The 14867-nt window shown below is 52.2% G+C and overlaps 1 protein-coding gene across 1 annotated transcript in view; it reads right to left on the reverse strand.

Annotated features, from left to right (window-relative positions):
- Positions 1-13833, reverse strand: part of CDCP1 (CUB domain containing protein 1) — a 58071-nt gene extending 44238 nt beyond the window's left edge. The window contains exon 1 of the mRNA XM_030305665.2: positions 13758-13833. Within this exon, the coding sequence (XP_030161525.1) occupies positions 13758-13833 (76 nt within the window). The remainder of the gene's footprint in view (positions 1-13757) is intronic.
- Between the last annotated feature and the right edge of the window lie 1034 nt (positions 13834-14867).

A 14867-nucleotide genomic window follows, 5' to 3' on the forward strand; every position in this document is an offset into this window, starting at 1 on the left:
GAAGAGTTTGGGCTTTTCCTGGAGAAAAAGGAATTCGCCTAGAGGTAGATTCTCTGTAGCTGGTTTTGAAGACGGAGGGGGCCACATGGTGGGAAGTTTGAGTGGCCTCTAATTGCTGTGAGCGGGAGTTCCTTGGACTTACCCGCCACAAAGCACTGAATTCTGCTACAACCGTGTGAACGCAGAAGAGGAGCCGGGCTCTAGATGAGAACACAGCCTGACCAACATCTTGATTTTAGCCTGGTGAGACTGAGCCAAGAAGCCGTCCACATCTCATCTGGACTTTGTCATAAGCCACTAAGTTTGTGACAATTTGTTATGTGGCAGTAGAAAACCCGTGTAGAACTTGTAACCAGATAGGGTACCAGGCAGGACATGCTGAGCTGCTCAAGGAAAGGGGTTTGGATAAGTATACGGTACTGTCTAGGGCGCGGAACCTTCCCTTCTGAGCTGAGCTGCCGTTGTGATGTGATGCCAAGTGGACAGCTTTGATGGAAGGGTACATCAGTGAGGATGTCTAAACACACTGTATTCACCGTAAAACCTTAGTATCCAGATGCTAGAAGGTGACAGGGAGGGTGGGTCAGAGTCAAGGGGGCGCTGTGGTCAAGAGGGCTCGCGGCTGCTCATCTCACCTGGTCTTGTGGGCAGAGCCAGAGCAAGAAGAGGGTCCTCAGATGCCAACCAGAAATCAGGGACAGATCCGGTGGGAAGCCTGGCCTTCATACCCCAAGAGCCCAGAGGCGTTAGGCTGTGTAGGGCTGGCCAAACGGAGCTGGCTTCTGGGAATGACGGCAGTAATTTACCACCCCATCTGTTCGGCACCTGCTATGTGCCAGATACTTCCTGTAGGTATCCTTTAGGTAAACTGTTCACGTTCACAGCTGGGAAGATGCATGCCTGAGATTCAAACCCGGGACTGCCTGACGGCAAAGCCCACGCATGGCTGCTACTTCAAGACGTCCACCCTCAAGGTCACGGGCTGCTGGGCAGCCTGGGCCCAAGCGTCTGCCTCCACCCCCACCCCCGTGAGAGAGGGGGCAGCAGTCAGAGGGACCTGCTTCCGTCTGTAGCACTCAACACCGCCAACACAGAGAGAAGTGTGAGCAATCCACCCTGCCCTCTGCCCTAGTGCAGAGCAATCCACACAGCCTGACTTGGAGAACAAGTCTCTGAATGACGCTCTCTCAAACGACTACAGGCCAGGTCAATGAAGCGATTCCTCTGGTAGGCCGGGTAGGGCCAGAGTGAAACTGGCCAGCAAAGAAAGGCTGCACACTGCAGGAAATCTTTGGGGCCAGACAGACGCGTGCTTTCCTCCCCAACGGGGGCTAGTGCAGGAGGTGTTACGTCCACAGGGAGGATCGTTCTGGAATACGTTACATCAGAGGATGGTGATTCTGGAAGGTGTTATGTCAACAAGGTCAACCACCACCGAAGGTGTCTCACCAACGAGGAAGGTCGTTACGGAAGGTACTATGCCAACACGAACTGTTGCTACGGAAGGTGTTATGTCCATGAGGGTGGATGGTATGGAAGATACTGGCACGGAAGGTCTTAAATCAGTAAGAATGGATATTATAGGGGCCCCGCCATCACACAAAGAGTTACATCAACAAGGATGGTCATACTGGCCAGTAGGGGACTAGCCAGCGATCTTAAGATAATTACGCTAAACATTCAGGGACGTAAAAAACAAGGTTGAAGGACCATGAATGTTGAGATGAGGCTTTTGAGGAGCCTGGTTCCCAAGCACATCGCGTCGGCAGGTGGAAGAAAAGAGGCAGATGGTTAGCACTGAAAAGGAGGGAGAGACTGTGGTTCAGAGCACTTCCCTTTTCGTGAGCCATACTCCTTACATCTGGAGTTGGTCCTACTGCTAAGTGCTATTTCCAAGGAAGGAAGGAAGGGGGGGGGGGGTGGAGATGGGAACAAATCCAGATAAAATCCCAGAGCGATGAGGCATTTAATCTTCATTTAACTGCATTCGGTTTTGCTCCTATAGCTGGTCTCCAGTTGTAAATCACACTTTGAAGGATCACTCTTTTTTTAAAGTTTTAATTTAAATTCCAGTTAGTTAACCGGGGTCACCTGGGTGGCTCGGCCGGTTAAGCATTTGATTTCGGCTCAGGTCACGATCTCACGGGTCGTGAGTCTGAGCCCCGCATTCAGGCTCTGTGCTGACAGCACGGAGCCTGCTTTGGATTGTCTGTCTCTCCCCAGCCTGCATGCGTGCATTCTCTCTCTCTCAAAAATACACAAACATTAAAAAAAAATAAATTCCAGGGGTGCCTGGGTGGCTCAGTTGGTTAAGTGTCTGACTCTTGATTTCAGCTCAGGTCACGATCTCACGGTCGTGACGTCAAGCCCCGCGTCTGCGGACTCTGCACTGACAGAGCAGAGCCTGCTTGGGATTCTCTCTCTCTCTCCCACCTCTCTCTGCCCCTCCCGCTCCCCCCCCCTCAAAATAAATAAATAAATAAACCGGAAAAAAATAAATAAATTCCAGTGAGTTAACATACAGTGTAATATTAGTTTCAGGTGTACAACGTAGTGATCCAACAATTCTATACAACAGCCGGTGCTCATCACAGCAAGTGCACTCCTTTTTAAAAAATGTTTTATTTCTTTTTGAGACAGAGAGAGACAGAGCATGAGCAGGGGAGGGGCAGAGAGAGAGGGAGACACAGAATCCGAAGCAGGCTCCAGGCTCCGAGCTGTCAGCACAGAGCCCGACGAGGGGCTCGAACTCACGGACCGCGAGATCATGACCTGAGCCGAAGTCGGACGCTCGACCGACTGAGCCACCCAGGCGCCCCGCAAGTGTACTCCTTAATATCCATCGCTTGACAACACAGTGGGATTACTGGTAACGAATGACAGAGCCACACTTTCACTCCAGGGCCAGCCTCATGGTTTCCTGTGATGGCCCACAGACCTCAGACACCAGGAGAACACCTTGTCTTCTGCCTTCTCTTTTCCTGTCTATGAAAGCTATTCTCCATCCCGTATCTTTACTGTGGTTTTTATACATATATATCTTTGAAGAGTAGTTATCACATTGGACAGTGTCTCAGACTCCTGCTTTCGGGGACCCAGGCAAGCAACATAAACAAGAAAAGCCAACACAGCGTCTTTGCTGAAACAGAGGGTGCATGCTTTACTGAATACTTTGTAAGTCAGCTTTTTTTCCAAAACACATCCAACAGAACTGGGCCAAGACCTCTAGGCCACCATGGGAACCTCTAGTTCCCATGTTTGAATCCCTTCTGCATGATGAGTCCCTGGAGAGCAAGGGACTGGTGGTTCCTACCTCTGAATGTCCACCGTCTAGCATAGGGGGCCTCCAAGATCTGTGGATGGATGGGGTTTATTACCAAATGGCCTAAGATTAGACTGGAACTTTCAAAGATTTTCTAGGCAGAAATCAAATTCTCTAGGCCTGCTCAGTGCTATGCTCTAAAAGCAGACAGGAGGGAAGAGTAGCAATTTCCTCTTCTAGAAATGTCGCTCCAAGTGGAGAAGGCAGCTTGGGTCATCAGTTCCCCAATTCCTAGTGACTTAATATTTCTCCACAACCAAATTCCTGCAGGAAGCAACTGTAGACTTTTTGAAGACAGTATCTACATTCACGATATCTGTGTTTTCACAAAGCAGAACTATTGATTGCTATACCCGTACCTGCCTTTGGATGTTTTCTTAATTTAAAACTACTTTTTTAATTTCAATTTTTTTAATGTTTACTTTTGAGAGACAGAGAGAGACAGAGCACGAGCAGGGGTGCGGTGGCCGGCGGCGGCGGGGGGTGGGGGGGAAGCAGAGAGAGGGAGATACAGAATCCGAAGCAGGCTCCAGCCCCTGAGCTGTCAGCCCAGAGCCTGATGCAGGGCTCGAACTCATGAACGGTGAGACCACAACCTGAGCCTAAATCAAGCGTTGGACCCTTAGCTGACTGAGCCACTCAGGTGCCTCTGTGCATCTTCGTAAAGCTGAAAAATATGGTTTACATTTAAATTAAATAATACACGAAGCACAAGGTAAAAAAACAAAAAAACAAAAATGAGTTTTGACCGGTAAAAAGTCTCACTCTTATCTTCAACCTGGTGTTCTTGCCAGGGGCAATCCCTGACACCGGTTTGCATGTCCTTGTACAGGAAATCTGTGAATACGCAAGTGTATATCTATATGCCACCCCTATTTTATTTTATTTCATTTCCTTTGGCCAAAAGGCAACATGCTTTATTCACTGTTCTGAACCGTATGTTTTCCTCTCCATAATATATCTTGGGGGTCACTCCCCATCAGTACACCGAGAGCTACCCAGTGACCTTATATGGCTGTGTAGCATCCACTGCTGGGATTTGCCATCATTTATTTAACCAGGCTTCTAATGATGGATGTTTGGGTTGTTTCCAGTCTCCAACCACCAGCACAAGGAGCAAACCATGCTTATCTAGGGTTTCAAGGCGCTGGTGGGGTACGCCTTCCCTGGGTCCCAGGTTCCTGGTCACGACTCGGGCTGTACTCCCCACACGGGGAGAGACCAGGGAGGCTGGGAGATGTTAATGCCAGGGGTTCGGCTACACTGGGTTGTGACGGGCTTCTGCAAGACGACCCAGCACCGTTCACAATTTGAAAAACATCTTCTGTGTTCTGACAAGTTGAGAACTTGCTCCCGACAGGTTTAGCCCAAGGCTGAAGTGCCTGATAAGATTGTCAGCAACTTCTGGGCCAGTTGAGCAATCCTCCATCTCTCGGAGAGGATTAAAGGCAGGGGTCCAACTCGGCTTTTGCGGCCTGGCACCCTCCAGCCCAGGCTTGGAGTATGACACCTGCTCACGAGAACAGCTGTAATCCTCAGAAGCCTCCTGGGGTGTTCACATTCATGTCTCAGAATAATTGGGCCTGGCATTGAAGTCACAGAAAACTGGTCTGGTCAGTTCCCTGGTTAACAGGAAGTGTGTGTGTGTGTGTGTGTGTGTGCATGCGTGTCTGTGTTCACTTGCAAACAGTTTTTTTTTTTTTTAATTTTTTTTTCAATGTTTATTTATTTTTTGGGACAGAGAGAGACAGAGCATGAACGGGGGAGGGGCAGAGAGAGAGGGAGACACAGAATCGGAAACAGGCTCCAGGCTCTGAGCCATCAGCCCAGAGCCCGACGCGGGGCTCGAACTCACGGAGCGCGAGATCGTGACCTGAGCTGAAGTCGGACGCTTAACCGACTGCGCCACCCAGGCGCCCCCACTTGCAAACAGTTTTTAAAAACTTGTGCTAGTATCATTGAGGACAACTTCTTGCAGTTTAAAAAAATGCTTATTTATTTTGAGAGAGAGAGAGAGAGAGAGAGAAAGAATGAGTGGGGGAGAGGCAGAGAGAGTGAGAGAGAGAGAGAGAGAGAGAGAGAGAGAGAGAATCCCAAGCAGGCTTTACACTCGACGTCGGCTCGATCTCACAACTGGCTCGAGACCTGAGCCGAAATCAGGTTCCCCAGCTAAGCCACCCTGGTGCCCCAACTTGTTGCAGTTTTTAATCCAGCAGCTTCTCTTCTAGGAACTTCTCCCAAGATGTCTTCACACGTGCCCAAAGTCAACTGCACCGGGAGAGTATCCAAAGCACCGTGTGGTAGCAGAAGCCCGAGAACAATGTCAGTTGTCTCCCACGAGCGACCCAGGGCAGACTCTGCCCTGGCAGTTTGGTCCAGACTGCCTGCTGCTGCAAATCTCCAAGTTCTTCCTGGGCTCAGCTCAAGTTATCGAAGAAAATGGCAATTCTCATTCACCGAGGAATGCGTTTCAGGTCCGACCTTAGTGCTGAGGGGTTTACAGCCGTGATTCCATTCGACCCACCCACGAGGTGCTGCGGTGTCCTCGTTTGGAACTGAGGACACAGTCCTAGGGAGGCTAAGTGACCAGCACAAGTTGTCTAGTTAGCAGGTGGTGGAATCAGGACACCCCGAAGCCTCTGATCTTCTGTCACTGAGGGTCAGAAGTATCCACACTTCACTTAAAACTTCAAGAAAGCTACGCTGGGGCGCCTGGGTGGCTCCGTCGGTCGAGCGTCCGACTTCGGCTCAGGTCACGATCTCGAGGTTCGTGAGTTCGAGCCCCACGTCGGGCTCTGTGCTGACAGCTCGGAGCCTGGAGCCTGCTTCCCATTCTGTGTCTCCCTCTCTCTCTGCCCCTCCTCCCGCTTGTGCTCTGGCTGTCTCTCTCTTTCTTAAAAATAAACATTAAAAAAGCAAATTAAAAAAAAAAAGAAAGCTATATCATCTGTGCTTATGGGACAGTTTTAATTTATTCTGGCAAGATGTTTCCAAATTTATTACTTACACACGTTCACACGCTGCAGCGACGTGTTTAATGGCCTCAGGGTCGTGAGCTGTGTGTCCATCTAGCAGGATGGGCAGCTGGTCCAAGAGGGCGGCCCCTCCCTGGCAAAGTCAGACCAGCAAGGTTTCCAGTGGTGCCCTTGTCTTGGGCTCCACTCGGGAGAGAACTGAGACCTGCATATTATTTTTTAAGTCCAGTACCCGAAGAAAGAACCTCTAATTTCCTACAAGCTTGTGAAGTGACGGCCAATTCTAATATTCTATTGTCTCCTCTTGCAAATTCAGCATCACTATGTAGAGAAAATCAAACCAAACCAACCCGGTTAGGAGACGGTGGGGCAATGGTGGCTCAAATGGGGAGAACACGTGGGATAACATAGAGTCCTTGTCACCGTCCTTACTGCTACCGACGAACTGTCCTTTGTACAAGAGGACTCTGCTGAGCCACCCCAAGAGGCCAGACCCTTTTGGTGGGGCGTCCTTCCCGTCTTTTTTCCTGAGCTCCTATGAGATACAGACAGAAGGACAGCAAGCTGACACGAGTCGCCCTGCACACACATGACTTTACTCCCTGCTTCCTTCATTGTATCACAAGCAAGTCCTCATCGTTTCCTGGCGATTCCCTTGAAGGTTTCTAGAAGCGGGATTGCATTCCTGCGGACCCACCCACACCCCCATCCGCTGCCTTCTGAGCACAGGTTTTTGGGGGACGAGCAGAGACTTAGTGAAGACCCCAGGTCCTGGCCTGAGGTAGAGACCCCGGCCGGATACCAGGGAGGTCTCCCCCACCCCCTGCAGGGACACAGAGAGCTGCGGTTCCCTCTGTCCATCCGCATTCTCTTTTTTCTACTTTCCAGGACCCAGCTTCCCTCCTCTTCTTCTTCTGTCTGATTTGCATCAGAGCTGGGGCCAGAAGATCTTGGAGTTAGCACTTCGGGTCCTCAGCCCCTTCCAACAGTGCGACTTAAAGAAGTCATCTCACTTCTTTAAAAAAATTTTTTTAATGCTTTTTATTTATTTTTGAGAGAGCGCGAGAGAGACAGAGTGGGCGGGGGAAGGGCAGAGAGAGAGGGAGACACAGAACCTGAAGCAGAGATTATGTCTGTCAGCACAGAGCCCGACGTGGGGCTTGATCTCACGAACCGTGAGATCATGACCCGAGCCGACGTCGGACACCCAACCGACCGGGCCACCCGGGTGGCCCAGAAGTCCTCTAACTCCTCTGTGCTCATTCCCTCCTAAAAAGACTCGCTTTGATGGCTGACCCGGAGCACCTATCTGTTCATTCCACACGCAATTTATTCAATGCTAGCTATGTGCCAGGCACAGTTCTAGCCAGAAACTTCACGGGGGTTGGATACGAACCTGCCTGAGCTGTTCCCTCAGCTCAGGGGTCTCCAGCAGGTCCACAGATCAGCTTTGGCAGAAAAGATTAGGGCTGGTACTTCCTCTGCATGGTCCAAGCCCCTATGTCAAAGACCGGAAAAGCGAGGCCCAGAGAGGCGAGGCGACTCTCCCAAGTCTTAAAGCTTGCTGTCGTTAAGACTTGAGCTTACAGCCACGCGTCCTCACTCTTCAGTGGGGGTGCTCTCCCCACTTTGCCCACGGTCTTGCCAACTGGACAACGCTAACTTCTTCCGGGGTCCCATCTAGACGACATTCCGGTCTCCCTTCCACCGGGATGGGGCCAGGCCACTGACCTGGAGCCAAGAGAACGGCCACACAAAGGATGTGAAACGGCTTCCGTGCTCAGGCGTCAAGACTCCCACGGGAGCCCCTCTGCACTCTTCTTCCTTCCGTCAGCGTGACGTGGATGAGCGCGGAGGACAGGACACATGCTGAAGACAGCAGAGCCAGGAAGTCAAAGGACCCTGGGTCCTCATCACTGCTTGGAGGAGATCCCCTGTTTGGGGTCTCATCTGAGCAAGAAATAAACACCTGTCGTGTGTGAGCCATCGCACACGGTTGGGTTTGCGGCTTAGTCTGACACCGCTAGACTCGCCGATGTCAAAGTCAGCAAGAACGAACGAACGTGACGCAGTGCAACACGACGTAGACCCGGGAGGAGCTCCCAGGGCCCATGCCTGTCCTCAAGTCTTCTTGAGCATGTCATCAAAAGTCAATATTTAAAAGGAAGTTCAAACCGTTTCTCTGACTAAAACTTAGGGTTAGTTTCACCTGGAAGGAAGGAAGGAAGGAAGGAAGGAAGGAAGGAAGGAAGGAAGGAGGGAAGGAAGGAGAAAACGGCAGTGTGGGGAGGGACAGAGCCTGGGCTCTGAAACGAGTCTGCCCAGGTTCACGGATGGCACCCCCGCTTATTAGCTGTGACCTTGGGGGAGTTGCCTCACTTCTGTGACTCACTTTCCTCCATTTGTTCCCTGACACTTTCTGTACAAACTCTTTGACCCAGTAATTCCCTCATCCTGGTCTATATTCCTAAAAAAGACAACTGCAAATATGGCAACTGAAACTCTCTATAAACACAAAAGACTGGGGGCGCCTGGGTGGCTCAGTCGGTTGAGCGTCCAACTTCGGCTCAGGTCATGATCTTGCGGTCCGTGAGTTCGAGCCCCGCGTCGGGCTCTGTGCTGACAGCTCGGAGCCTGGAGCCTGCTTCGGATTCTGTGTCTCCCTCTCTCTCTGCCCCTCCCTGACTCATGCTGTCTCTCTCTCTCTCTCTCAAAAATAAATACACATTAAAAAACAATTTTAAAAACAAAAGACTGGAAACAACCCAGCAGTAAGAGGCTGGTGACACCACACGGCGTGCCCACGGCCAGGAATATTACGTGGCCGTCGAAAAGAACGGCAGCCCCCATATGTTCTGATACGGAGCAAGCGACAAGATGGGTTGCTAAGTGAGCAAACTCCAGAAGCATATGAGACGCATCCCATGCCATATACCATGGTTATGGTCTGGCTGTGTAAAGAAGGGACGTACGCACATTTATGAGGTTGTGCTTGCGTAGAATTGCTCAGGAACAATGCACAAGAAACCGTGGCTGCTTCTGGGCGAAAGCCCGGGGTCAGAGGTGGAAGGGGGCATACTTCTTCCCACGTACCCTTTTGTACAACTGGAATTTTTGTTACCACGTACAGGGGTTTCGAAGCACAGTCTTTAAACTGTTTGAGTATTAAAAGCACGTACACATCCGCAGAACAAATATGAACACAACACTCAGTGTTTTGTTTTAAACATTAAAAAAATTTTTTTTCATGTTTATTTTTTGAGAGAGAGAGAGTGTGAGCAGGGGAGGGGCAGAGAGCAAGGAAGACACAGAACCCAAAGCAGGCTCCAGGCTCTGAGCTGTCAGCACAGAGCCCGATGGGGGGGCTCGAACTCATGAACTGCGAGATCATGACCTGAGCCGAAGCCGGACGTTTAACTGACTGAGCCCCCCCAGGTTCCCCTGTATATATATGGCTTTTGGAAATGCCATATTTCCAAATGGGGGTGGGGGTTGTTACCATGTCTCCCGTAGGAAATCGTGAGACGCAGGGCATCGGTTAGTGTGTTTATGCAGCACGTGTGGTTTTAAAGAAAACATCACTGACGGTAAACGGGAGATGCTTGCACATAAAACACTCAGAAGGGCGGCTGCCGCAGAGCAGTACGTGTTCGCTATTACAAGCAGTGGTTAGTGATTTTTAAAAATGATGTCCTGAAATACAAACCCAAGGCTACAAAGGGGTGAGGTAGGAAACCTGGCTCTCCCGGCCCGATTGTCTAGAACGTTGCCAGCTGCCTGGGAGAAGGTGACGGGCTAATTACAAGGCTGTAGGAAGTGGTTTGAAATAATTTGTGGGAGAATTTTTATCACTTAGAATGATAATTAAAGGGTATGAACTGTTCTTCATCACTCAGGTGGACAGCCTTAGCCATGGGTCTTCCCTAGCAGGGGTCCTGACCTCCCCCGCTGCCCCACCCACCTTGACCGCAATCATGAATCCTGACCAGCAAACCCCACCCTCGCCCCCGTCCAAACCCGCAGGTGAGGCTTGTTATAAGTCAAGGGGCTCCATTCTGTTGCGTGTGTGTGTGTGTGTGTGTGTGTGTGTGTGTGTGTTTCAGCAACATAATCGCTTAGCTGGGGTGCTCCTAAGATTCTCGAACATCCACCAACACCATTCAGACCCAGCTTGCTGCACTAGAGGGAGGAAAAGCCTTCTTCCATAGATGTCACTGACATCTATGAGGACAGCCTGATAGTGTGGGAACCAGGGACCGGCACACGCTGGCCCGAACGTACGCCAGGACCACAGGATGAGCTCTCCAGAGGGCCACAAGGCGGGATGTCTCCAAAACCTGAGCATTTTGTCTACTCTCCATGCCAGCAATTCGATTCCCAGAGTTTCAGTCGGACAAGATCGTCAAGGAAGTGTGCAGAGCGATATAGCCGACAAGAATTCATGCTCGGATATATCAAAATGTGATAATCCAGCTTTTATTTTATAACCTCGGCAACACAGAGACGACATCATCTGATGTCATTATAGAATCCGCACCACGTCACTTTCGATGTCTTTTCACTGAACAGACCTATCAAAATGGACACAGGCAGTTCCCTACTGTTGGACACGTTCTGTTTTTTTTAGCAGGAAAGTGGGAAGCCGCCTAAATGTCCACCTGTGGGGGGCTGGTTAAAGCCATATGATGGATGGTCCCAGGTCTGGTTTTGGGCGCACACACGCACACGATAAGACTGTACCAAAGTGACCAATGTGCTTTGCTTACAGATTATTATTTTTTTCATTTTGGTTATATTTATTACCAATTTTTCTACAGTAACTATACTACGTGAGATATTTTAATTGTTGCTTTCGACCTTCTTCTCCTACGTTGATAGCCCGGGAGAACCCCCCAGAAGAGCATCTGAGGTGAACCCTGAGGCTGATGGGCCAGCATCAGAGCACATCCTCCGGGTCAGCAGAGTGGCCCTCTCTGACTCTGAACCACGAAAATCTGTGGGGGTGAGGGAGACTCATCACTCCTACCAGTTACACATTCCAGACAACAGCTACCAGCTGCTCATTTGAATCCAAAGAATGACGAAGACGCAGGCTCATCCGGGGTCAGCGAACACATCATTTGATGCTTGCTCACATTTCTGGTGAAACACGATGGCGGCAAGAATGGGGTCACCAAACCCAGACTCTGGTGTCTCAGCAATTCTTTTTTTAAAAAATTTCTTTTTAAATGTTTGTTTATGTTTCAGAGAGACGGAATGCAAGTGGGGGAGGGGCAGAGAGAGAAGGAGACGCAGAATCCGAAGCAGGCTCCAGGCTCCGAGCGGTCAGCGCAGAGCCCGACGCGGGGGCCTTGAACTCGTGAACCGCGAGATCATGACCTGAGCCGGAGTCGGAGGCTCAAAAAACCGAGCCGCCCAGGAGCCCCACTCAGCAATTCTTAAAAAGCCAGTAAGTTGAGGTTTTACCACGGTTCTGATTCCAACTTAACCAGTCCTTCGCTCTTGGAAGTGGGGGAGCGGGGGGTTACACCACACTCACCCCAACACATCACACCAAGACATTAACTTTCCCTTTGCAGTTCAGTTCTGCAGGGACACCAACTTCACGTTCACTAGGCCGTCTTCATTAAGAGAGCTCAGGGATTTAAAAAACAAATCCATTGTGCCGGGCTCTCCGGCTTTTTCCATCTTCTCTGGATAGACTCCAGGAACTTCTCAAAGACCCCTACCTGTTAGGCCAACCCCAAGACGTCAGGCAAAGCGGCTGTCCTCTGAAACGGCTCCAACCTCCAAGACGCAGCCCCCAGTTCAGGCCAGCGAGGTGGCCACACACAGCCAATTCCGGAGACCACAGGAAGATTTTGGAAAGTGAGGTGGGAAGTCCCTAGGCTTCCCCGTATTTATACCTGAACCATGAGAGCTCGCTCCGACAGTCAACAACTTCCTAAAAGAAAGCGACTATGCTGTAGGCCAAAATGGCAGCCTCTCCAGGCCAAAGGGAGAAATCAGTTAACAGAGGCCCGTTCAGGCCAGCCTGTCATCCTTGGCATTGGTAATGCCTTGATTTACACCATATTCTTACTGGGGGACTCCTGGTCATCACAGACAACCGGAAACACCTCAGACAATTCCGAGTTTCAGTACAGCTCCCAAGTGTGATGGGCACACATTTTTCTCTCACACACATTTACATGCATTTTCACCCGCGAAATCACTCTTTATTCTCAGACGGATTTTTTTTTATTTCTTCAAAGAAAATCTTGAAAATGCAGTCTTCCGGTAAATTTGTATTACAAGAGATATGCATACGGGCACAAGGCTTTAAATGTGGTCTTAAAATGGTCTAGGGAATGTACAGTAAGTAATATGTCACCTGATGCCGTTGGAGAAAGGAACCAGGAAGCTTTCCTGTAGGTTTGCAATGACGGCAGTTGCCAGAACGCCAAAGTCCACCACACCCGCTTCGTTTTATTCCTTAACTTAATTTACCCTAATCTACCTACCCGCCGAATACAAACGCCCCCTTAGGGGCACCAAAGAATAATCCAAGACCCCACTCGCCTCCCGGATAACTCTTTAGAAATCACAACCTGGGCTAGCCTCAGGAAAGGCTTCGAATCAAGTTCTTACACGAAGAACCCCGGTTATTTCTACGTTTCGATCTACTTCCAGAGCCCACGGGAGCGCGCACCCGCAGCGGGGAGGCGGCGGTCCCGGCGCACAACGGTATCAACTGGAAATTCACACACCTCTCCGGAACGTCCCCTCGCCGACCCCCTCGCGGGGTCAAAGTACAAACACTACCCTGAGGCACGAGGGGCGGGAGCTCACCGCCCCCGTGGCAAGAACGCCGGGACCCTTCTCCAGCCTGGCGCTTCCATTTTCAAATTAATTTTCCGGAACTTCGAGAGAGCTAGAATGGGGCGTGCGGACCGGGAAAAGGGTGATCCCGTGCGCTACCGGGCCAAACCGCTGTTTTCTTGCCCCTTCTTCCAGCCCCAGGTGAGGAGGTAGAGGGTGGGCCGAGAGAGGAAAGCTCCCTCCCCACGGCCAGCCCCGGCGCCCCCCAAGCACTCAGGTAAAGCCCCCGATGCGCGGCAGATCCCCGGGCCTCAGCTGGGGCGCGCGCTTTTCTCCTCCTGAGCCGTCGGCGCCGGGCTCATCCCCGCGACCGCCGGGCTCCCAGCTCGGGGACACTCCCATGTGCCGCGGCCTGCGCCCAGGGCGAGGTTGCTCGGAATCCAGGAGGGCACGGCCACTTTGCCCGACGCGGCGCGCCCAGGCGCCGGGCGGTCCCGGGGACCCCGCGCCGTCCATGCATCCCGACTGTGTCGCCCCCACCCCGGCTCAGCATCCCCCGCACCTTGCTTCCTTCTGCGCCCCCGCACCCTCCGCCGGGCGCCCGCTCTCCGGCCGCTTCCACCGCCCAGCGCCACCCGCTACCGCCGCACCGCACTCACCAGCTCCCGGGCGCACGGCGCCGAGCAGCAGGACCCCCAGCAGTGCGATTGTGGCCCCGCGGGACTGGCCAGCCATGGCTCCGGGGCGCCTCGGCCTCGGCGGGGAAAGTGGCTGTGGCCAGTGGCTCGGAGCGGCGGCCGCGGGCGCCTGAGCCTGGCACCGGCTCCTCCCCGGCTAGCTCACCTGCGGGCGGGCGGGCGGGCCCGGGCTCCGCCCTGCGCGGGGGAGCACGAGTTGGGCCGGCCTGTCCCCTCCTCTGTCTCCTCCTCCTCCCCTTCCTGCCGCAGCCGCCCGCCTCTCCCTCCCAGGGTGCCGGGACTTGTTGCCACTTTCCCGCGCTAGTCTTTCCTCCCAAGGCCGAGAGTGCTCAAGTCTTTGTGCCTACAGGCGCAAAGGTCGCCTTTGGAGAAGCCGATCCGCTTTCCTTTCACTGTCCAGGCGACAGGGAGGCCCTTGTGAGCCCTGTTTTGCACGGGAATCCTATTTGTGCGTCACCCAAGTCCTGGTTTCTCGTGGGCTCGCTCCTCTCCTACCTGCTTTGGGCTCGCAAGACTTTAAAGCCGGGCCGCCGTTCCTGTTTGCAGAACTGCGAGTCTGCAGCCTCGGGCTCTTCACCTGCACAGGGTCTAATGCTCGCAGCACCCCCGTCCTCGTTGCACATGAGGCAGACTGCTGAGTTCTGCTACCTGCCCAAAGGCAGTTAGTCATCTACAGAGGCAGGATTCGACAGCACAGGAAGGGTTTTCTACAAACGGAGCTGCTTTGAAGAATGCATGAATGGGTGCATGAATGCATGAGGCTGGAAAGGGCCAAGAGGAGACAGTGTGGAGCAGTAAATGTGTGACCTGGGCATGAAGCATTCAAGCCAGTCTTTGGGCAGTAAAAGTCGATGGCGCTGGGCTCCTTGCCTCCTCCCAGCTGCCTGTGTGCGTCCTGTGTCGGGCTTCCGAGGTCCTGTAGGTTCCCCCTTCCACCCTGTAGGCTACACACCAAGTCTAGGACCACAGATAAAAGCAGTAGACAGTTCAGGGGCTCTCAGCCGGCAGACTAGGGGTTCACCAAAATGACTCCATGGGCTACCTGTGCCTGTGGGCCGCCAGAGGCTGAGC

This window comes from Lynx canadensis, chromosome A2 (assembly GCF_007474595.2).
Source record: "Lynx canadensis isolate LIC74 chromosome A2, mLynCan4.pri.v2, whole genome shotgun sequence".
Lineage (NCBI taxonomy): Eukaryota > Metazoa > Chordata > Mammalia > Carnivora > Felidae > Lynx > Lynx canadensis.